We start from the raw sequence: 25,707 nt of genomic DNA on the forward strand, positions 1-25,707 counted from the left end.
AAGGATTGGGGGAGTCCTCAGGGCAGCGACTTTCCGATCCTAGTTATTGAGTACGGCTGCAAGGATAATTGAGCGGATTTTGGGGGTTAGGAGTGTTTCAGAGGCTCAGAGCCTTAGAGCTATGCGGCCATCTTGGGTGTTGGAAAGCCACGCCCCCCGACCATGACATGCTTAGTCACATTCCTTTTTGCTTTCTGTGTGGTTACCAGTCATATTTTCTGCACTATATTAGGATTTACAATTAACAATTAAAAATACATGCCCTGTTTCGTAGTGTTACTTTGAGTATGTTATTAATTTGCAAAAGAGGTTTAGGTGTTCCACTGTGCACCTGCATTAATCTTATTGGATTGATCACTACCATTAAACTCTTCCTGCACAGTATTGTTCAGTAGGTTGTGCATGGGTAGCAGTCCAATTTCTTTCTAATTTGTATTGGTGCATTGACCAAATCCTTGCACCTGGGGTTAACAAATCTGACATTTGGTGGGTAGGGATGCCTAGATTGTATTAATAGGCCATCAGAATTCTTCCTCCGGTCCAATATGGTACATTTATACTAAAATTCAGAATTTGGTTCCAATTGTCCCAATAAGAGCCTTGCGCATTAACTGTTGACGGTATGTTATTTCTTCTGAATTTATCTCTAAGCCAGCTCTCTCCTCCCAGTTCTCTTTCTCCTCATCATGTCAGGGAAAGTGTAGACCGATAAGCAGACTAGACTATACTATAGATATGTCACCTAGTTCTCTTTTCACAGCATATCCCTTTAAGAATTCCCAAGTCCCTCCAGTTCTTTTCATACCTCACTAACCAGCTTCACACCTTCAGGTATTTTTTTTAAAAATACCTCTTTGGGAGAATCTGACCTAAACTTTCAGATCATAGCACGATTTAAACCGTGCTCCTCAGATCAAGTGATGCAAAGTTACTGTGGCTCTCTCAATCCATGGCTGAAACACCGCTTTTGTAATTTGCTCTGCTTGCTGAGGGTTTCCCCATAATTGTGTATTCTTCCTTACACCAAATAGGACATTTTACTTATCTCTTAAATGCTTGTTATATTTTGCACAATGCACCTTAGTCTTGTTTTTTGTTGTTTTTTTTTTTTAAACCTTCTGACCCAGAAATTTGAATAAGAATGGACACAACTCACACTCTTCTGTCATTAATGTTAATAGTTTATTATTAAAAGCAATATCCATGCGGAGCAGCAGAATATCTCGCTTCTTCCACTGAATTTGACAACTTGAATCTACTGGTTCTTGGAGTCCAGCCACCCCAAATGAATCTCAGAATCATCAAAATCTTCTTTCAGATGTATACAAGCAAAGCCTGAAACAAGAAAAGAAGGCAAAGTCTAGCTAATATTTTTTGAAGGTTTATCTTTCCCACAATTGACAAAGTATCCTCTTCCAAGAATCTTGCTGTTGTTTATTAGAGCTACGGATTTGTTATTTAGTCATACAACACATTCTGGACTGCTCAAACAGCCACTCTAAGATGCTCGGCTGCTCTTGATGCATTCTCTCTCTTAACCCCTTCGACGCTCATGACGGAACGGTTCCGTCATGAGCGTCGGTTGAGCTGTGCTCATGACGGAACCGTTCCGTCATGACCACGCCCGCGCAAGCAGCAGTCAGCACAGCGGGGGAATCCGCCCCGCATGGAAGGGGTTAAACATCTCTTAAACATCTCTCATACTTTCTGTATCTAGAACTAACAGTACCCCATTTGAAGTATTGACTTCTTAGCCACAGACAGTAGTGAAAAGTGCTATAGCATTCACTGTTTTCTCCAGTTTGGACTGTGTTGGATTCAGGTACTGTAATACGTTGCCAGGCTGTAGATAAATCTTGGCTGCTTGAGGGCACTGCATCAGACCTAAGAGTTGTGTCCTTCCTGACATCAAGACTGCCAAGGGTTATGTAAATATACCAGATAGAAGAGGTGAATAATGGCAGCCTTGTAAGGTACCTCTGCCATTATCTATCTCTTCTGGGATTACCCTGGAGAGCCACTAATGCCCCTTCTTATAATCTGGATATTGAGTTTGTGAACAGAGCAAGTGTACCAAAGTTCTCCATTACATACATTAAAATCTCCCAATTCACCTGATCAAAAGCCTTCTCAACGTTCATAGAAATGGTGGCCATATGTCTACTTTTAGTTGTTCCCACCTCCAGTGCTTACATGTGTTTGTCCTCGAATGTACCCTCCTGGATCTTTTTAAATCAGATCTCCTATCACCCCTCCCAGATGACCAGCCACTGCTTTCATCAGGAGTTTATAATTACCATTGTGATAGCTCCCCTTCCTCTTTCAGAATAATATATCTATGTGATATAAATGGTTTTGTATTACATTTAGTGCATGTGTGATAGTATTGGTCATGAAGATAGAATTGGATTCCTTTTGACAGGTTGTATCTAGTTTTCCGCAGTGTCTTGTCAATGTCTTTGGCATGCAACAGGTTATGGCGGGATTTGTGTTTGGAATTGGACATTGAAATTGCCTTATCTTTCTAGTACTGATTTGGAATTGGTAGTTGTCTTTTTATGTTGGGAAAGAAGGGGATTGTTTGGCTGTTTGTCTGGGAATGTCGCTGAGAAGGCTAGCGTTTTGCAGTCCCATAAGATGACTGGGGTGAGGGTTATGCTGCAGTTTTCGGATCATTTTGGAGGAAACTTTTTTTAGATAAATTGCAATGGACCTACTTTGAGGTCCATGTTGGGCTATAGATAGGTCAGTGGAGGTAATCAAGTATTCAGAGAAAAAGGTTACAAAAAAGAGAGAATTGCTTCAGGAATGCTTCTGCTAGACTGATAATGCATTATTATGCCAATATTTTATAGCTTGTGTTCTGGGATATCCTGAAGAGTAGCCCTGTACTTTGGTGCATATTGCCGGGGGGAGGTCGATTGGCAATGGAGTGAGGTTGTGTAGGAGAGTAGGATCTGCTTCTTATGGTTACTCCCACGTTTTTCTGGTGTATCACTGTTTTCGACTTAGATTGACTGGGATCCTGCTATCCAGGATCCCGGTCTAACTGCTTTCTCCTCTAAATTGATTGCTTGTACTTTAGGTACACTCCAGATTGGATTCTGGGGTACCCTTATCAATCCCTAGTATATGGTAATACAATGTACCCAGGGCCTAGGTACCCCAGAGGCCTCCCAGTGGCTGCTGCATGTATTATGTCACCCCTGAGAGACCATTCAAACTGACACCACAGGTCTGCTACTTCAGCCTGTGTAAGGTGGTGCATGCACCCCTTACTTAGATATAGGTTCACTATATCTATTCTAAATCACTTCACATATAAACCTGTCAGTCACCCCTATGGCAGGTCTTCTCAATCCTGAAGGCAGGGTGCTGGGTTTTATGTGAGAGGGTGCACCTGCATGAGCACAGCCCCTCTGTAGCCTTCGGAACCTATATTCCGGGATTGCTTGTGATGCAGCCAACCATATATATTTAAGTGCATTATAACCTTGCGGTAAATGCTAACTTTAAAACGGCTCCTTAGAAACATGTCGTGTTTGGTGTCAAACACCTTGGAATCATACCTCCAAACCAGTAACTTGTGTGGGAGGTATGATTCTTCCCTTCTAGAGGGACTTATGTGACACACCGGGTTACCCGGTACCAGCTTTCTCGACCTGGGCATCACAAAATGGATGCTGCCAGCCACAGACACGAGTCTGCCCTCCTGCTGCTGGGCCAAGCTCGAGCAGGGGAAGGCTTGACAATAGGTTTCCTGTTACAGGGAGTTGTGACCACCTCCCAGACAGAATTTAGTGTACTGGAGCTGGGTGGGTGCACTCTGAGAGTGTTTGAAGTCTTCACTAGGGGCACATTTGGTGTCCCGGTGCATAGTCCAGTTCAAGCCGGTTGCAGGAGCCATTGGCTCCTGCTCTGGCGCGAAACTGGACAAAGGACATGGGTGTAGCCACCCCTCTGTCCAGACCCTCCCATAGGTGGATCCCCTGAGTTTTTCCCACCCCTTCCTTGGGTATAAAGTAGGAACCCCTGACTACAGGACTTTATATTTTACCTGGACTAAACTCTGCTACAGAAACCAAGTACTTCGACGATTTACACTACGGTGGATGACTGAAGAATCTCCCTTGGAGTAAAGGAGTTACTCCCCTGCAGCAGCAGGCACCTAAACGCATCTGACCGGTTTGCATCTCCCGAGCTCCTGAGGACTCTGAAGATTTCTGCAACACAGGAGGTGGGTTCCCGAGGTCTCTGAGGTCGATCTGCTCTCTCATCAATTCTGAGCCCGGTATCCCTCGTGCGGACTGTGCAACCTGAACCCCTGTGTACCGTGTACTTATGCAGCAGCATATGCTTTTCGGCGATCCTTGAGGATGTGCTTTGGGCTACTTGTAGTCCTGACCCGAGCAGTGTTTCCACTGCAGATTTCTGGCCTACACTCTACGAGTGTTCCGTGGGCTGGTATTTTGTGATTCAGCTCGAGGTCCCTTCACGATCCCTGGTCCGTTGGCCTGTGGGTCCTTGTGAAGGTAACTTTGACTTTCTGTGGGCTTTCCTGGTTGCTCCAGATGTGCCCTGACTCTCCATAGCTTGGAGAGTCCCCAGGACCTTGCTGGTCCCCACCGAAGCTTATTTCCTCTGCCCGCTTGGGTTGCAGTTGCCAAGGCTTGTTGGTGTTCTATCCGGACACTCACCCCCCCCCAGCACTCGACATCCTTTGTGGGACAGCTCACCTCCAGACTTTGGTCCTCGCCGTCTACTGGTCCCCGTGGTTGCAGAGTCAAGCATCGCATCTTCTCACCTGAAGCACCCGACATCGGTGGGCATTCGTCTATCGTGCCCCTGATCACTCTGAAGTGGCCCAGACTCTGTCCCCTCTGCTTTCAGGTTCTTCTCATCTCGGATCCAGGCTTGGATCCCACCGGACACTTTTAATCTTTTAGGCAGCAGCACTTTTTCGCATCACGCCATTGAAAACAACAAAGGTTTCCGACATCACTTGACCCTTATACACCCAGCTCCTCTGGGATAGGTAACTCGGGTATCTCGGTAATCTCAAAAACCTTCGATGTTTAAAAGGGTTTGCTTAAAGTTCTCTCCGAAGTTTCCTTAATCTCTAACATTCCAACAGTGACTTTCCCATAGAGTTGTACGAAGCTTGCGCCTGTGTTCACACACTGCACCCGTCCTCCGTGGGTCCCCTGTGTCACTACTTTGGGTGGTTCCTTGTCCAGTTAAGTCATGGTTGCTATACCACTTTCTTAGTATGTGGTTTGGTCTCTCCCTGGAGCCTACTGTGTATTGTGCTATTTACTGTCGTTCTTGGGATTTAATATTGTGTGCTTTGTGCTCTAATCTCATAAAGAGGTTAGAAGAGAGTGTTTAGTGATAAATACATATATTTTATATGTCTCTTGTGTGGTTCTCCTTTCATTTGGTCATTCAGGAGGTTCTTATCTGGCAAAGCAAGCTGCTTTGCATTCCTTTGAGACTTAGCCTGAAGGCTGCTCTCCATAGCTACTACTAGGATAGCTTTCAATAAAGGTTGTCTTTGACCTAATCATCAATAAGGGTTGTTTGGACTGGTGCAAGGTGCCCACTTTAATTAGTGGTCAGCTTATACCAGGCCAACTTCTAGGTTGTTTTTGTGGATCATGGCTAACCCTTCTCCCCATCACATTTGACAGCCTGTATGATGATTTGTCCTGCTCTTTGTGTTCAAATATGGAGGCAAGTAAGTCTGCATATCCAGTCTCTGTTATGGGTGTGATATCAAGGTGTTACTGATGAGCTCATACACATTTTGTGCATGTTTGTTCCGTGATCTAGTGATTATTAAAACATTGCACTGACAGACCATGATTTTTAATTTTAGGGTGGCATGTTCATGAATGAGACATGCATTGTCAAATTGTATGTTTAAAATAGTTTAATTGAGAAAAACATTTTTCTAAGAGATATCAACTCGAATCTCTTCCCAGATGCCACACCGGATCAGGTGTTTTTTCAATCTTTTCCCAACTGTTTCTACAAGTCAGATAAAGACTTTTCAAAAAGTAATATTGTCCGTCTTTGTGGTTAAACCTCTGCAGTTCCCTGTTCAGCTGCTATGGTTTCTCTGGTCTCCTTGGCTCCAGTTGACATTGCTTCTGTGCTGAGGCTGCCATCTGTTGCAGACTCCTAAGCAGACTTGGAAGCTCACCATTCCACCACAGAAAGTCCCTTTAGTGACAAAAAAACAAAGTCCTATATTTAGAGGAAAATAAATTTCTTGCATTACACCTATTTATCAGGACTAAGAAATGATTAGGTTTCCAAAACCTTTTCAGGTTCTCCTTGAATGACCTAGTTCTCTTCATGATTGTGATGAGAACAGTGAAGCCTATATTCTGCAGAGAATTTTCTAATACAGCCTTGTTAGCTGACACACAAAATGCCAGTGAAATGGACACTTACTAAGCAATGGAATTTCCTTTTCCTGAGAGACTAGACTCCTCTCATTTGGGAGAAAAGTTCAGATTTAGGATAGATGTAAATCACTGGCATTAGAATGCTGTGATCATTGAAGATGCAATGATGTTGGACACTGGAGTTTTAATGAGTATGCCCATGGCACGATAGGTGACACACAAATATGTAGGCTAACGCAAAAATATGGGCGTTTTATTTTTTCAAATCTTTTTTATTTTAGTTTTATTAGCTAAGGCTAACACTCTAAATCTGAAATTGATGTGGGAATCACCTGCATCTGTGGTTATTTATACTTGCAATGTATTAATTCTTCTCATTCTATAAAGGGTAAGAATCCTTCACTACGTCAGTGTAACCTAATTCAACCATTTCGTTATTTATGATTTGGCATTACACCAGCCTCTAATGTCAGCCCCCTTTACAAGTTTTGATTGATCTTCAGTTGCTGTCATTATGCTTATGGACAGTGTGTATTTGAGATTTTAGCACCAATTTTATGGAGGGTTATATTTTTCATGAGCTGGGCTTTTCATTACCTATTCAGATGAATGCACACCTTCTATTAAAATGCAGTCTATATTAATTAAACAACAAATACGTATACAAAGGTTTTCCTCTGATATGGTTCTTACATTAGCTATCAAATGTAAACCATTAAACTAGATGCAATCTTGGTGCACCAAATACAACAGGCCCTATCCAATGTCGCCAGGCATTGAAAAGGGAAGGGATCCCAAAAAATTCCATTCCTCGCTATCTCCTCTGAGAGCCAGGAAGAAGACTGCACGTTACTGCTTTCCCATGACAGATATTGCAAAAGGCTGTTTCTTTCCCATTAATTAGGATTCCTCCCCAAGGGGGCTTTCCATGACCAAAAAGCCCTGTGACTTCTAGAACAGAAAGGTGGTAGCTTCCATCCTTTCAACTAGCCAATGTTCTTGATCAGCCATAGTGTTGCGCTATAGGGAGAACTTTCTCTCCGTCCGATTGTGATCCACAGTCTGTCTTGCTACACACATCTCCAAGGAGAGGTGAATTGCTTTCCTAACCATTGATGTAAGTTAAACATGTAAGAAAAACATGTAGTAAACTGCAAGATGAAGGCAGAGTATCCTGGGCTAATCTCAGGCTGTGAGACCAGCCCCTTGCCATTAGCAGTGGTGCACACAGGAGGAGGAGTTGCTAATGGTGTCCATCAGTAACTTATTTAAAGGGCATCATTACCAGACCGCAGGTGTCAGCCAACAAGTACGAATGCAACACACATCCTTACCACACTGACAGCTAACATCTCTGACAAGAATGGAGTTGATTTCCCACTTGCTGCAAGATTAAGACACTCAAACACCAACTGACCCCTAAATTATTAACAAGACAGCATCATTAGTCCCATGTCAATTGCTCATCTCTGAGTGAATCCTTGCCTCCTCACATCTGGGGTCACAGCAGGGGGATCAGTACCTTTTCAAACACCTCCCTCACTCTGAGGTATCACTCAAACATTCAGCGATGCCACCCCTTCATGTGAGACTCGTGGGAATACATACGTTCCTCCTCAGAATGACAGATTGACTGACTGAGCGTGCAGGAGACAGCTCCATGGCATTTTTTCACAATATTGTTGATTGTTAGTTTTGTATACTCATTCACTACTTATGTAAATATAAATAGCATTCCGCTGTCTTTTCTTACATCTTTTGTGTAGCGGACTTATTTTCTCTTCCTACACGTGTATAGGTGGCCATGGCCCCACACATCAGTGTTTGTGACAATCTGGAAAACCAATAAAGTTTTTTTTTTTTTTAAAGTCGCATCCTGCTATTGACTCAGTTAATCAGAAGGCTTAGAATGTCAGGATGTAAGTCTGAAGCAGGAACATAATAGATTATTGCTAATAGATTTATTGCCCACACAGTACTGGGATTAAGAACTATTAATTACCCATGCATCCAAATTCTGATCCATCAGCAGTTGCTCATAATTGTGGGACATATTGGTAACAAGTACTTGTTTTTCATGTTTAGCAGTTTATTTTATAAACAATGTGTGGTTTGTTCTATAACATTAGTTATAAACCGTACTTTTGGAAAATTTTAAAGTATAGATTTCAAATAGTGGCTTGAGTTATAGTTTAGCTTAGTCTCCTTTTATGGATGTTGTTTACAGTGTAGGTCGAGTCTTTTTCAAGGTACACATGCTTAGACTAGCAAATGTAAATGTACCCTGTTACTCAAAATCTCGACTATTGCATTTTATGCTTCACATCATGTTTATTTATACTAGTTTTGTGTACATGATTCTATGGCACAAATATTAAGTTTATAAATCAAATTTCCGTTTCCACTTTACAATGGGAATATTGTTTAGCGAAAAATATATTTTTATTATCTTTAGGAAGGCAATGTAAGAGGAAATGAATTATGTTTTATGAAATGCAGAATCTTTTTACATTTATAATTTCAATTTCTGGAAAATGTTTTTGTTTATTATTAATTTTTTCGAGCATTAGGTTTTATGTATGAATGAATGACATTGCATTTGTGACTTTGTTCGTCTGTATGTCTTAGTTGTGAAAATGAAGATGGTCTAAGCTACAGTTGGTCTGATTCGTATTCAAGAAAATTAAAGAATTTAAAGAATGTAACTAGGAGCCCACAAACTAGTTGGGTATCCAGTCTTTCCACAATTATTTAATGGATGTCATTCAAGCGTTAGCATCAGGCAAACGTTTATTTGCATCGCTTGGAGTTTTAGAATGTATCATACTATGCTAGTATTGTATTTATGCTCCTGAGCGAATAAAAACGTAGTCTGATGTGTATTTATTTCATGAATATTTGATTGGATCATGTAAGCATGAGCAACCGAAAGTATTTATTTTATGCTTGACCATGTTGAATTGGTGCTTTTGTAACACTATAAACATCGTAATACATAAGCAACCCAAAGAAGGCAGATGAACATAAATATGATAACCTCCCCCATGCATTGAATATTTCCATAATGCACTCATTTGTCTGCTCTCACTGAGCATGCTTTTAAACCTCTCCATAGCCATACAAATGTTTTACATTTTATAATGGATGGGTTATGTGCCATCCATTGTCCCGCATCTATTGTACTACCATGATAATACAATACTATCTATGGTATTCCAGTCTGGAGTTGTGGTACCATGCCTACCGAATCTTCTCAAACTTGCAGGGCCCTCCTGACTTGTGTATGTCACCTCCTTCCATACACCAATCAAGATTTTTACTGCAAATTTCCAATATTCGAGACAGCCGGCTTCCCCAATTATATACTACATCTTGTTTGGCAAGTGCCACATTCAGAAATAGATTACAGGTATCACATAATTTCCACATCTCTCCTTGTGCCTATCTTAACCAATTTAGGAGGGTTTTATAGAGGACTGCCCACCACCTCTTGTAAGCTCCTCATTATTTCATACCAAAAGCATTGTATTTTGGGGCATAGCCTCAGTATCTGATAGAGCCTGCTTCTTGTCTACATTCCCAAATAATTTTGAAGAATGGACGTAACAGAGAGTCCTAAGCCGAGACCTAAAATGACATATTAGGTGCAAAAACTTTTAAGAGTTAGAAGCCTAATCCTTGTCCTAATGGCCACTTCACTAAGTTATAGCAAAGCCTTCTACCAATCAATCAAAAGCATGCATACTTACCAGTGTATTATCTGTAAAGTGCTTACCGCTCGCTCCATGCAGCCTAAAACCTTCTACAAGTAGAATTTCCGTTCCTGCCAGCCCAAGTCCAAATGAAGGTGCTGGCTTTCTCAAACCAGAGGATCCACAATACCTGAACTTTGAGACCACAAGTGCATTTTCCTTGTGAAGCAAATGTAGCTTCTTAATTGTACAGCAAAGCCATGTTCTGTTTGTATGTTGAAATCTTAAAGGTCACAGTACATTTATGGCAGAGAATAATTATACAGATAAATACCTATCTGAAGGCCTTAGTCTCTGAAATCCATCAACAGCTCCTAGGTGCGGCATGTGATAGATGCCTGAACTCCAAAGAGTATTCATACCTTCGAAAAGTACTAACCTGGAACAGCAGCCTCGTAGGGAAGATGCAAGGAATAGTGGTCTTTCACAGCTCTAGAGGAGGGGAGGGTGGTTACCCTACAGAAGCTGCACCACCCCAAGGGTTTCCGCAAATCCTGCTTTTAATCCCAAAGCCCGTAAAAGGGGTCCTCCCAAAAATGTGGGCGATGTGAGACTGAAAAGAGGAAGCTACAACTACTAGTTTGTATAATATAAAAACACAAATCCCAGGGCCAAAGATCCTTGAAAGTGATAAGCTGTGAGAAGGAGTCTTATTGGGGTGGTGAAATGGTGGGTACTATGCATATCTGAGCTGTTGCTACCCTTGAAATCGATGACAAAATAGGAGCATTAAGGAAAGATCTGGCATGTGTTCTGAGTTCCCGACTGTAATGACACATGTAGAGGAGCTCCAACCCAGAGCGCCAGAGTGAGCACTCCCTTAAAATGCCGGGTCTTTAGGACCCCTGCCTGCTTGCCTATACCTATCGTGAGAAATAAAGTACTAAAACATGGTTTCTAGATGTGAACGAAAAAACTCTGAAGGAGCCAAAAGGCCCACAGCACATGCCACACAAAGCAAATCCCTACATCAAAGAATGAACAGATAGCTAAGCTGCATTCTACGCAACTTCCTGCTTAAAAAACAGAGTCCATCCTAGAGAAAGAGGACTTCTGTGTGAAGGGTCGGTTCTTTATTTCGTCATGGCCAAGGCTAGCTTAGTTGTCTGTTTCCTTCACATGACTGAACCTCATAATGTAAGGATAGGGAGAATGAAGAGGGGCGAAGTGCTGATATACATTCATGTCTGTGTAAATATATTTAAACAAAAGTTTGAGTGGTTGATAATCCTGCCTTAGCTCCCTACCAAGTCTTGAGGCTTGTGACGATTATCAGTCTCCCATTCCTCCCCAATGACACATCATACCATAATTGAGGAGCATACAGTAAATTATTTGTCTTTTTTTAACAGGAAGGACAAATACATAAACACTAGTTTTCAGATCAAGCTGATCTGGTGTTAATCAGACAGTGCACAACCTTTTTCACATTACAGGGGCTCATTGCAAATACACAAAGTTGAGCTTAGTGCTTGGCAGCTTCACAAATTCTATGTATTAGTACATCTTGAAGCGTGCTGCCTCCAGCACCACTTTCAGAGTAGTATTGGCTTTCCGCAGCAATGCCTACCTCACCATTCGTTTAGTGGTTGTCTTGTCTGTTCACTGGTCGATTATCATCAGTGGCAGGAAAAAAATATTATTTGTATAAATATATACATATGTGTGTTATTCTGCACTCTGTCCCTTAGTGCAGCAACACGCCGTCTTCACTAACATGTAAGAAATGGTTAATATTCGGAAGCAAAAATAAAGAGCCAGCAATAATGTTTGCAAACCAAGATGTCACAGAAAGATTTAATGGGTAATGGATAATGGTGGTGAAAGAGACTTTAGTTTGATTCTTAATATTGGTAGGTTTTAGAGAATACTAAAGTTGTCAACAATGACCTCAAATGTACACAGGCAGCATAATAATGATTTTGCAGCCATAATCAAAATAGCTGTGCATATTTTATTTGTTTATTCATTAAAAAATTGTTAATCTTCTTTCAGGAAAATGACTTGAATGATATGTTACGATCACTGTACAATCACCCTGTGCCAAAAGCCAACACTCCTGTAAATTTAAGTGTGGTATGTATTTTAACCATTTACTTTCAAAATATTACAATAATACATGTTACATAAAAATATCTCTATAAGTGTACCAATGAAGTATTTATTAAGACTGAAATTGATGAAACACTTGATCTCTCTTTTTGAATTTTGTAATTGTTGTTGTAATTCTCCACTGCATTGGTGAAGTCAACTAAATCTACTTTTGTTTATGCCCACCGACTCCGTTGCCTTCTCTATTAGTGTACCACTTCTAAAACAAATGTAATATTTTGTCTTGGCTAGGATACAGAATATTCAGTTTACACAGGCATGTCCTCAAGTGACAAATTCGCTATTATACATATTCCTACAGATATGTTACTACATATATGTAGCACTTTCTTAATAATAATTTGCACTTTTATAGAAAGGATGTATGTCATAATTTTCTTTATGTTTGGAGTCTTATATAGCGCAAACTCAACCCAAAGGTATCAGAGCGCTTTACATGGGCACCAGTTACGTTACAGATGAACACATTCATTTTGTTAGGCATGGGGAGATTAAGTGATTTGCCAAGAATCACAGGATGTTGAGCGTCGAACCCGGTTCTCCAGCTTCGAGGTCGACCACTCTAGCCATTTGGCCACACCTGATACAATTACTTTTAGGTTAGTCTGTGTACTGGAAGAGACAAAAAAGCAAAGGGCGATGATCAAATTTGATTCTGAGTAATTAAATTAGTCACAAAAATGGAATAGGACCATGGTCTTTATGGGAGTCCAAAGAGAACCAAAGACAGAGAGAGCAGGAGCAAACGTTAAGTGAAAATTGATATATAATATAAGGAGTAGCTATACTGTGAAATATTTGAAAGCTATCTAAGAAAGAGGAATAAACATAATAGGAGTAAGAGACAGTGCAAATGTTTAATTGTGAAAATATGTGAGAAGAGGTGATGAAGAATAATATGGATAATTGAGTTCAGCATAAAGACATAAAAATATAGAAAGCATGTCACTTGACCTCATGGCAAGAACCAAGGTGCAGGCAAGATAGAATTCAAGTTGTTTCTCTTGAGGTTTCACATGAGTCAGAGTTCTTTTATGTTTTAATTTCTCAAACAATTTAACAAATTGTGGGAGGTTTGAATTATTACTGGTATTTGTGACTCAAAGAAACATCAAGTCCGAGATTAAGCCATGACTCTTACTAAATAGTTATTGGTGGAAAACCTAGTTGTGGCTTGGAGTGTGTCAGAGGAAAAGGCAGCATTGGAAAGGTAGTGCATGTTTTTTATTTTATTTTACAGTTTAAGGCACATGTAATAGGCCTCCAAAATACTGTGCCATCAAGTACTTTGTAACTCAGAGGCAGTGAGGGAGGCTCGTATGAGTTGGTTAAAAAATAAGTATAAGATAACTCCAGTAAACATTAGTTTTGTAAAGTATAAGAGAGAGACAGACATGTTGGTAATTGTGGATGAGAGGTGGAAGCCCACTAAGTGTTGCAAATTGTTTTATTTTGCTTTAAGAAGACTGCACAACTTTCTGACATATGGCACACAGGTTGGAGACTTCAGTACAGATGGAAAGTGTAGCCTCTCTCCTTTCCTACAGTGCTTCTCTTGAAGGAATTCCTATTTGAAGAATTTGTCATATCAGTGATTCCCCAAAACAAATCCTTTGGTCAGTCATCAAAGGTTTATTTTTGGGTAGAATGCCTCTGGCATAGGGCATGACTCACTCCTACTCACCTAACCCACTCCCAATCCAAGAGCCTGATCTGCTCCCCTTTTAACAAGAAATGTGAAAACCCAATCCTCCTTGGAAAACCAGGAGAACCAGGAGAGATCATTCAAATTGTGCCTCTTATGAAAGGAGTCTTGGTTTGGGAAGTAATCTATACCTGTATACATCAGTGATATTCTTTCTATAAATAATGGTACAGCAGACAACATAAGATCAGAAATTGTACAGTATAGAGTGTTACTGGTAGTTTTCAAAACTTTTATTAGCCGTTTGTACAGTACAGGAAAGGTTTTCAACTAGAAAGTTTTGGTAGCCTATTGAATATGTTTGATAGATGAATGTTGCCTTTTTCACATAAACTTTATTTATTATGGGGTATATGCACACATAGCCTAATAAAATATGTATCTATAGTATAGTGTTGTTTTTCTGTGTATCAGAGGATCACAAAGGATGAATATGAACACTAATCAGCACATGTGGACTTTGTGTGACAGTGTATTGACATCACACTCTTCTCATGTTGTACAAGAGTCAACAGATATTTATTTCAAGTGAACAAATCATGAAAACTCCACCAAGCCCCCTGTTGGTGAGTGAATGCATGGGCACATTTGATCTTCTAATCAAATCATTTAATCAGTAGCTGAGTAGATTTCTGTTTTTCTCATATGGTTGTCTTAGTTTACCTGTTGTGTGAAAATTTCCTAAAGATCATATGCGATATGTAAATTTATTTTTGAGGTAGATGACTTTTGTCAACTCTTCCATGCCCATTTTTACCTCTGTCCTTGTAGAATGTGTCAAGGCATTTAAGGAAATAATAACATTTTACATTTTACTATTGCCAATGAGTGTCCTCTTCATGGAGTCCTACCATAAAGGTAAAGATAACAATTATAAAGGTTCTTTCAGTGCATAACAAAACAGCGCCTTGCCATTCAATTTGCATCGGCCTCAGGACAATGACACTGAGATTAGCTATGTCCTTGTTTCTTCTTTTATATGGGTGAAGATAGAATATTAGTTTTATTGTGATTCTTATTATTAATTTTCACATTTGGTTTGTAAAACTGTCTTTTTCGCCAATTCTGGTATGTGATGCATCTTTTCATCTTTTGTGATTCTTAATTTTATGTTAGGTTTTTCAATTTATGTTAATGGCCATTTCAGTTGTGTAATCCACTTATCATAGTTCTGCCTTGTGCTCCTAGTCATTGTAGTTTTCATGGAACAGCTTTGTCTTTGCCACATAACATTACTCTGATTATTAGTTGGAGGGGGATTGTTGTGGGTGGTAATCTCTATTAGTCCATAATTCCTATATATAGTCTGCTAGCATCTTTACTTAACACAATACAGTTTTAGACTTTTAACTCTCCCTAACTCATTCACTCATACTTCGTCAGTGGGTGGTATTTCGAAGTAACCTACTCACCCAAAATGGATGCTTTACAGAGTCTTTGGAAGTTTGAAAGATAAAGAAAGATTAACAGATCAAGACACCACTTCAACAGGAGGTTTAAAATGATAATAACAAAGTTAAAATGTAGGTTGTGTAGTACAGGTACATCAACTCTTTTGCATATTCCAAAAATGAACATTATCTGTTCCTGAAACTAAGGTAGAGGAGGAATGAGAAAACAAGATGCAGTTTATAAATGATTTAGAAAATAGTCTGCTTTAAAAAGACCAATAAAAGTGTTGTGTCTGTTCTAACTTCAACCGAAATGGATGGAGTTTAATAATATTCAAAAGCATATGGAGTGGGGGTTGTGCTTCAGCAGAGTCCATAGAAAACATTTACAGTGGCATTTGCCTCTTGCATGGTGACACCTTGAATGTGAAATTGTGTAGTTGAGAGGGGGACCTTTCCATTTACATGAGCAGCAGGACTTTTTAGGTTTTCTTTGCTGGTTGCAAGAAATCATTTTTCTCACTGATCATAAACCTTTTGTCATTGTTTTTCAGCAGATGCATGAATTCATCTTGCTAAATGGACCTTGTAAGAGTTGGAATCTTTCATTTTCATCCATAACTGTCTATTAGTCCCGCTAATCATTTACAGTTAGCGGTGCCCATGAATTCTTTCCATTATTATCTACCATTATTATGCATAGAAGTATATCTCACCACATTCAGTGGTAAGAATTTCTGCTCTAATTCAGTGTTTAGAGATAGTCACTTTAAAAGGCTTGATTCCATTATTTTTCTGTCGACTACCATATTTTGTATTAGCACCATCCCCAAATAATTCTACACTTCTACAAACCAGGATCATATACAAGCCTAGATACCAGTATCTAGAGTATATATTATTGGGATGGTCTTTCTCAAATTGCTCAGCTTTTTTCAGTGTGCAAAATATCCGATATTGTGCAAAAACATAACTTCTTTGAAGTGCTGAATGCATAAATATTTTATGCAAAGTACTAATAATACACATGTCACTTGACTTGTGACTTTAGCCTTCCCAATATTTCAATGCTGGCTATATCTTAACTTCATTCATTTTCGAGAGATATTTATATAAATTGCTGTCAACTTCTTTCTTTGTGGTGCCTGGACTAATAAGACTTATTTCAAAGTTCAGGATTTGTTATGTTGCATCCTATAGCTCTAGTAATGTCACCCATGATTTTAACAGGGGACATTTTACTGCTGGTATTTGCCCTACTTTCTTATAACTTAATAAAGCCCAAAACTGGAAGCCACTATTTCTAAATAATTCTCCAAAACATGAAGCTCATTAGTGCAAAGATCTTGTTCAGTTGAGCGTCTAAGCATTCTTCGGAACCTGGGACCCGTCTGGCTTCAAATGTTTGCAATATGGTATGCAAATTTAGGTGCAACCTCAAACCATCTCTTTAATTGTTTGCTGTATTGCTTTGAACTTCATTATCTTCAATCGTATAAGATATGAAAATTCTTTAAGAAAATGCTCTGTTGGATAATTCGTGGATTGCACCCAATTATTCAATTTTGATTCTTCATGTGATAAAAACAAATGTCATGGAATATTTTAATTATAAAGCCCAATAGTAATAGTGAATATACAGAAAATGCTTTCTCTTTCTTTTAAGAGAATTTGCATGACATAGGTAATATATTTTTGTCATGATGTTCATTTTTATGATATTTAAGGATCCAATCAGAGTAACTGGAAGACCACTGCATCTTCTGAATAGGTCTTTAATTATTTACTTTCAACTTGATTGACTTTGTTAAAGAACTATTTTAGTTGAAGTTTGAGTTGACATAACTATACGGAGGTTTATCACAATGCGTGAGAGACACCCTGCCTGGTATCTCCATATATCACTATATATTTTGAAGTGCTGAGTAAGCAGTATCCTAGTGTTGGTAGTCTTTAATTCAATGTGTTTATATGTTTTTAATGGCTGGCCTTTTATCGCAACACTATCTATAACCAACCACAATTTGGCCAGTTCATCATGGTAAAAATGTTAGCAGAGCAGCAGTAATTATTATAATCACCAGTATGAGAGGTATTCTATACTACTGCTCGTTATGCTGGTCAGCATGTAGGGCAGCAATGAATGGCCTCCACTTCTGTGTATCCAAAGCAGGTGTCTGTATGGTGCCTCTGCTGTGGTTTAGGGTCTTCAGTACTAATTCCACACTTCTCCTCAATGTGTTCTTAGGTTTGCCTTTTTAGGTCTCGCCTGACCCAGCGCATGCGCTGGTCTGGCGGGACTTATTGAGAGGGCTCCAAAAAGTGATACCAGGCCAGCCTAGAGCCACAGTGCATGCTTTACAGCCATTACTTTCGGTTTCACGGCCGCTTTGATGTTTGATCGCGATCACTTTCGCGGCCGCACGGCCGCTTTGCATAGCCAATAGGGCTCGCTTTTGGGACCTTATAAGTATTTAGTTATGCAACTGTTGGATGGCTAAACACTTATAAGGTCCCAAAGGCGAGACCTATTGGCTATGCCAATGCTTGTTTCTTTTTGCATTCAGGAGTGCAGTGCAGAGCTGTTCTTGTGATGGAGTAATGTTCTCTTCTGGTGGTGTCTGGTGTGTCCTATCCATCTCCATTTTCTTCTAATAATGATGGTGTCCTTCTGCCTTGCTGAGGAATTCTTAGTTTGAGATGGTTTGTAGCCAGACAATTAGTAAGATTCTCCGTAGTTTAATGAGGTGGAATGCTGACAGTTTGGTGATGTCACTTTCATTACGTGCCAGCATTCTTATCATACAAATGTGTGAACAGAATGCAGCTCTGTTGTTAGTACTGTACTGCGCTGACCTCCACACATTGTTCAGCATCCTGAAGGCTTTCCTGGCCTTGTTCAGTCTGCTCTTGAGGTCACTGCCTGCCCCCGCCACCATGTCTCATAATACTGCCCAGTTAGGTGACCTCTTCCATCCTGGCTATGTCATCTCCAGCCACCTTGATTGGTAAAGGGTGTGGGAAGTTGGGTGGCATGACTTCTGATATCCTAGTGTTGATATTCAGGCCTACTTGTAGTGCATAGATGTTGAGGTGAGTCATCTTCTCCTGCATATATTGGTGTTCGTGAGAAAGAAAGGCTACATCATCCACATAGTCAAGGTCCTCCAGTATAGAGAATAAGGTCCAGCTGATGTGTCTGACTGGGTCTTCTTTTATGCATCACATCACACAGTCTGTGACTAGTTGAAAGAGAAAAGCTGGCATCACACATCCCTGTCTCACTCTGATCTTGACTTTGAATCTATACTCTCAATCTCACACCTTGCAGGTAAAATTATCATAGAAGTTTTTGATTAAGAGAACTTTCTGCTGCAGTATGCCTTAGGCTTTCAGTAATCACCAGAGGCTGACATGGTGGATACTCTCAAAAGCTACCCCTAATTAGGGCACTAAAGTGCTTGCCTACATGAGAAGCATGCTACACCATGACGATTGTGTAGTAGGATGGAAGTTGTCTTTGTTTTAATCTTCTGTGGAAAGTGTTTTCAAGCTTGATGACCACCAAAGTCTGGTTTTTGGCTGTACTATGCTGGTGATGGATAAGCCGCTGACTGGTTCGTATTATGGTTTTTAGAATCGTGGGCCATAATAGTTATATATGAAAGGTTAGCTGAAATTCAAAGCAGTTTGCTGTTTGAATTGTTTGCACTTTGCGAGTTGTAAACTGAGGATTTCACTTGAGGGTGCAGCTGTTTTCTGTGCTCTGTTGTTGTGATGTGGGTTGTGCAGTTATCTAGGAAACAGACATGTTTTCAACAGTTTTTTAAAGTGTGCATGCTACTGGATGCTTCTAGTGCCGGCTGGTAGTGAGTTTCAGAGCTTGTTGTCTCATCCACTCCATGAACTTCTCTATGATGTTAGGAAGAGTAACAATCTGATCAGCACACCCTCACCCTTGTGGAAATCTGCGTGTTCTTTCTTCAACTGCTTGTCCACAACACCGGAAATGTGTTGTATAATGATTTGCACCAGGATTATACTGGGGATTGACTGAAGGATTATTCCACATCAGTTGTTACAGTTAGTTAATGCTCTCTTCTTTCAAATCTTGATGATGATGTCTTGGGTCCAGTCGTCTGGTACTGTCTTTCCCTCCCCTAAGATAAAAAATAATGGTTAGAGTATCTTGGCTGATGTGTCAGGGTCTGTCTTGAATATTTCTTCATTCAGGTTGTCTTGGCCAGGAACTTCCCAGTTCTTGAAAGATCAATGGCAGTGACAAATTCTTCTTTCTGGGGGGTGGTTTTCACATCAAAGTCTCTCTCTACTTCTTAAATGTGTGCTTCAATTGTTTGTAACGGTCTGTTCAAGGCTTCTTTGAAGTGCTTGTCCCAGTATGCTTCCTGCTGTGTTGTGAGTAGTTTGCCTTGCTTTTCCGGGATAGGGGCATTGTATGTTATATGTGAATTGCCACAGATTATCCTCATGATCTTGAAGACCTTCCTCTGTTCTAACCCCGGGCAGAGACCTCCGCTCCGCCCGCGGAGATTTGCCTCCTCCGCGTTCCGCAGAAAAGGCAAATCTCTGTACTCTGCAGCAGAGCGGAGTTGGCCAGCCCCCGCCTCCACCCCCCCTATATTAACAAGTAAATCTACATTACATACTAGTAAATTAAAACTACTTACCTGGCATGCGGCATCTCCGGGCTGCCCTCCTCCTCTTCCTCGCTGTCTGGGTAATCCTTGAGAACACTGCGCATTCTTCAAGTAGTTTCAAAATAGCTAAAAGACAATATAAATAAAGTCATAGTTAGGCCAACCATATGTTTCTTCATATATAGATTTCTTGTATCTTGCTGACAATCATTCTCCTCTATATAACTTATTAAATATGTCGTCTTCAGTTATAAGCATTATGCATTTATTCAGCATGTCATTCATTTTTCATGGAGGAGTGCTAAATTAAAATTTTATATTCCAGTGTTAATATACATCAAATTGTGCATGACTCTCCCATGTCTATTCCCTTAGGTCAGGAAATTGATCCAATCTGCAATTCATAAATTCACAAGTATTGCCTGTGGCGTCCATATGGGATGTTATCAGTATGAGGTATCTGAACATAACTAGAAGGGTAAAATGGATCAATATAGACAAGTCCTGGAGTTTTTACCTGTTCCTTATGGAAGTAGCTGAATTAATAGGTGCTTACTATTTGTGATTTATGCCACGCTAACAAAAAAATGTTATGTTAATTCATAAACAGAAGAATTTTATCTGCATCATCCAACCAACCACGACATTACTACTCTAATGAGTCTAAACATTAAATACGTTCATGGTCAATATGCACATACCATACTTCTTTTAAATATTTGTGTCTAAAGTAGGTTCTATAGGGTCTTTCTTGCCATTTATTTAGTGCTCCATAAGAGAGATCCAATGGTATCTCTATTTTCCTATTGCCATATAACTGTTTAAGAAAGCTTGTGAAATCTTTCCTCTTTGCCTGTTGCATAACTTGCTGAGATAACTCATAGTGCCTCTCGATCAAAAAGCCTACTTGTCACTAAAGAAAATTATCCATTGAGCATATTATTGACCTTATATACAGTTCTGTCATTCTAAACTATTTAGTTTGCCTATAGGATCCATACCGTTACGTAACCTCCTTACCTTTGAATGCAACATCCATGGAATCAAATGTTGGGCATGGTTGTAAGTTCAGAAGGAAGGGCAAATACTTACCTGTGCTTTTTTTATATCTTCCATACATCATTGCACTTGGGTATGGGCAGAAATCCACCACTGAAGAGAGACTACAACTGATTTTCTTTCGCTATTGACCTAAAAAGCAAACTCTCAGTGGTCTACTACATTAGTCTAAAATCAGACTCTCTGTTAAACCCATGTGGACACAGCAGAGAGCTAGGGCTGCCTCCATTCTGTCATATTGGGAACATTTTATTTAATCTTTGGTCCTAGTGTGTTTTAAAGGGGACCATAACCAAATTTAAACCACCTCGAATTTGTACACTGTGAAAAGAAAATAACTGTTCAGTTCAACCATAGAGTTTATTAAATCATATATGCCTGACAGTTATAAGATGATTACTACTCCAACATATAAATAGTTAATAAACCCTCTTTTTTTTAATAAACATTGATCAGAATAAACCATGATATTTCTCAATCTCAGTTCAATATTAAATGCCATTGAGTCATGTAGACCATTCTTTGTGTTATTAGTTTAAACATACAAACCCATTCTTTCAATTGATGTTTCTTAGTAATATCACCCACTCTTGCTCCAAGAGTAATATTTTTCTATATTAAATCACAGTTTGTATATCTGTTGGACTTGGCCCTTTCTGCAGGGTCATCTCCAAACTTCTTACTTTCACTCTCCTGTTTTCTGAACCAGTTTGTGTTGACTCTTAGGACTCTGCACACTTTACCACTGCTAACCAGTGCTAACGTGCTTGTGCTCTCTCCGGTAATCATGGTAAAATTAGCTTATACCCAATTGGCACATTTAATTTACTGGAAAGTCCCTTGTTAAGTGGTACTCCATGTACCTAGGGCCTGTAAATTAAATGCTACTATTGTGCCGAAAGCACTTATTGTGCCACCCATTTAAGTAGCCCTTTAAATCTGCCTCCGGCCTGCTATTTTGACCTGGCAAAATAAACCTTTTGTTAGGCTTTAGCCTTTCTTTTTAATACATCCAAGTCCCAACTAGGTTAGGCCGTCAACAGCCCAGGGCACAGTGTATTTAAAAAGTTGGACATGTACTTTTACATATCCTGGTAGTGAATTCTCTTAAATTTGTTTTTCACTTTAGTCAAGGCATACCTCTCCCATCGGGTAACATTGGGTTAACTTATTATATTTAATAAATGATCACTTTCAATTTGGAGCACATAAGAATAATGAGTTTGGAGTCTAAAGAATTGGAATTAAAAGTCCTCTTTAATGGTAAAGTCAGATTTTAAGTAATAATTGTGAAAATACCACTTTTAGAAAGTTGCCATTTTCTTTCCCCAACCATTTGATGTCCGCTGCCTGTATCTGGGGTCACTAGTCGTAGCTGGCGGTTGGCTATTGTGTATTGCTGCCAGACAGTGAGACAAAGGACCATAAGTGTTGGCAGGATGGACTATCTCTGACTTGATGAGGAGGAGATGCTATCACTTACCACACTTGCACATCAAAAAGGCTGTGCCTGAGCACACTCACAAATGGTTTGACACTAGTCTATTGCGACCCTAGACAATCTGGGTCCAGGGGTAGGGAGTCAAGAGATTCTAAGAACCTCTAGAGGAGGAACCCTCCAGAACCTTCAGCTACTTCAAAGCGGGCACCAGGTATAAATATTGGAACCTCAGACCCAACTCTGGAGTATACCGCTGGACCTGTGGAAGACTTGGAAAGATCGCTGTGCTGTGCTGCAACAAGGACTGCTACGCTGATGCCCTACTGGCTGGGTAAAAGGACTGGACCTGCATCCTGATCCCAGGATCACCAGAGTGACTTTAAGGAATGTTGACTGCCCTTCTGATCAGAGCCTTAGGGACTTTAAACTTGACCAAGTCCTATTGATACACATTTTTTATTTTTTTGCTAAGACTCTGTAAGTTTGTTTCGCAAAATGCTCTTTCAGATTTTCCAGTTTTTTTTCTTTGGGCTCTTCACAGGTAGCCTCTTTCTAGGAGCTCAGTCTTTAATATTGTTATGTTTTAAATAACTCTCTCTGCTATAATTCTGCCTAAGCATAAACCAGTTAACAAAACAAGTACTTTCTTTTTAGCACTATGGATAGTAACTCCCATAATATAATACAATTAAGAACAATTTGTTTTGTTAAAAAAAAAAAATCAACAAGCAGTATACCGTTGCTGTCCTTAATCTTTATATCCAGGAACCCAACTATTACTTTTCTTGTATATGCTGTAAACCAAAGGTTCTTATATCCTAAACTGAACCATTCCATAAATTGTTTTAGTAGTTATACTGAATTGCTCCATATTAAATAATATTAGCAGTGAACCGTGACCAACAAGTGCTATTTTAAAAAGAATGGAGCAACAACCTTATTATGAATTGTCCAGAAATGGGCCTACATTAATTTAAGACAGGCCAAATTTGGAGTACAGGTCCCTCCAATGCTTGCACATTGTTTGGAGGTATAGCTCATCCTCATATAAAATGATATTTTTAATATGATTTCTGTGCATTTTGTTGTAAATTCTCTAATAAAATCCTCCAGTAATGGATGTTTTTGGAGGATCTTTCATGGCTTTTATGGTGTTGTCTTGTGGTTTATTTGTATATAATAAATGTTGCCAACATTTTTTCATCTTTATGGAAGGTGTTGCTTTCTACTTTTGAGACCATATTGGAATTATCTTTAATGTAAGATCTCTGTTCTTACTTAAAAGTATTTGCATAGTTACTTAAATATTCAGTAGCTGAATTTAAGTTTCACTATATTAGTCTCATAGGGGTTAGTATGCTCGTATGGATATTTGGGAGCCCATTGATGACTGTTATTGTTGGATGATTGTTTTGAGATAGTGGAACTCTTGTTGGAAAAATCCATATATTCTCCTTAGCTATTTCTTAATTTTATTCAGATATGTATTGTTAATTTCAAGCTAATATTTTTCTAAAGTTAAGATCTTAATAAATAGAGGATCATAATACTCAAAGTTATGCACCACTCTTCCCACCCTTTATCTGCTGGGATTATGATCACTGTGTTATCTTTACTTGGCTCTTCCAATGCTTTCACTTGATGTTGAGATAAATTTTTTTGTTCCCTAGGAATAGTTTTCAAGATCATCTCTAAGCCATCTTTTCAAAAATGGATACCTCCTTACCTACTTCTATTACAGTTGATTAAAATCATAGACCGATTTAAGCCCCAATTTATTTTAAATTACCATATTCTATTTCTGTGACATACATAATAAGGCAACTTTTACGAGAAAAGCTCTGATATCTTTCATAACATCAAAACGATTAACTTTATCAGGGAATGCAAGAATTGTTCTTCTCATAATCAACATTGGTAAGATTTGTAGATAAGTGAGATCCAGATTTTTGCCCGTTGTATTTGGTAGTATCAATATTTCTGGTGCTTTATTCTGATTCATTCTTGTGAATGTTGTGGCTGGGAGGGTTCAAGAAAGTGACCCCTCCCCATCCCTCCTACTCTGTCCCCATTGATTTTGTGAAAAGAATAGTCATTTTCGGAAATAGTTTATTTAAGATGGTGACTTCTGCCAACTTATTAAACGTAATCTGGTGAGGTCAAAAGTCCGTTCTGATAGAATCCCTCCTCAGCCACTGGGCTATGTTAAGTTCAAGCAGCACCAATAATTTTAAAGTCAAGAAAAAGCGCCATAATATCCCCCAACCAATACAAAAAATCTTCAATAAGCAAAAGGACACAAACATCATTAAAATAGTGTAAAGGGAACCGGAGATATGATTTTTCGGAAAAAATAATGCACTCAATTGTCCATCAGGACCAAGGAACAACTTCAGGCCAACTGTGATGGGGCAGAGGTAGGATACACCTCATTCTGGTCAAAGATCTTGCCATTGGACTAGTTTTCAACTGCTGGGAAAGATCAGCTGGGTCCTCTCTCTTTGAGTCTGGAGTTTTGTTTTTTGTGTGTCCCTGAAGCAGTTGAACAGGAGGCAATCACTTGACCCAAAGAGAGCAGTTCTATCCCTGTGTGTGAGCAAAATGCAGGTAACTTGAGTAAGTTCTCTCCCTCCAACAGGAGTCAGGAGTGTTATTCCAGCATAGTGGTCTTTTTCATCTCTAGGGACATTCTGAGGAAGTGGTAATTGAGGTGCCAGATGTATCACTAGGCAGTGCACCGGCCAGTGATTGTAGACATTCTACTGCCCAATCCAAACTATTTTCTTGCAGACCCTTGATCTCCTTTTGCAGCGCTTTCTCTGTCTCAAAATGACTGAACTCAGCAACCACCATGCAAGCCTGACTTCAAGTACTTAGCCACTCCTATATTTAATTAAACGCTCATCCTTTTTCACAATGTAAAAAAAGTGGTTATTTCCCCTTCTGTGACTAGAGCCTAGCTCAATGGGAGAGACCTGGGAAAGATTACAAGAAGCCCTCTTTAGCGCCTCCAATTCAAGAGGTAGTGCTACCCGCTACTTTTTATTTTGCTAACCGTTTTTTGATCATCTCCCAGATATCTAATCCGTGCTGATTGGTCAGCAGTTAACACCCATTTGCTCATCCTGGACTCAAAGGTTGGCAAATGAGTTAACTCTCCCAGCTAATGATCTGTT

At 39.6% G+C, this 25,707-nt stretch overlaps 1 protein-coding gene across 2 annotated transcripts in view; it reads left to right on the forward strand.

Annotated features, from left to right (window-relative positions):
• DENND1B (DENN domain containing 1B) overlaps window positions 1-25,707 on the forward strand; it is a 1,072,082-nt gene that overhangs the window by 591,324 nt on the left and 455,051 nt on the right. The window contains exons 7-8 of one of the 2 annotated variants that reach the window (XM_085601835.1): window positions 12,161-12,241; window positions 14,489-14,548. In XM_085601835.1, coding sequence (XP_085457961.1) covers window positions 12,161-12,241; window positions 14,489-14,548 — 141 coding nt within the window. The remainder of the gene's footprint in view (window positions 1-12,160; window positions 12,242-14,488; window positions 14,549-25,707) is intronic. The other variant, XM_085601836.1, reaches the window with a different exon arrangement.

This window comes from Triturus cristatus, chromosome 4_2 (assembly GCF_964204655.1).
Source record: "Triturus cristatus chromosome 4_2, aTriCri1.1, whole genome shotgun sequence".
Taxonomy (NCBI): domain Eukaryota; kingdom Metazoa; phylum Chordata; class Amphibia; order Caudata; family Salamandridae; genus Triturus; species Triturus cristatus.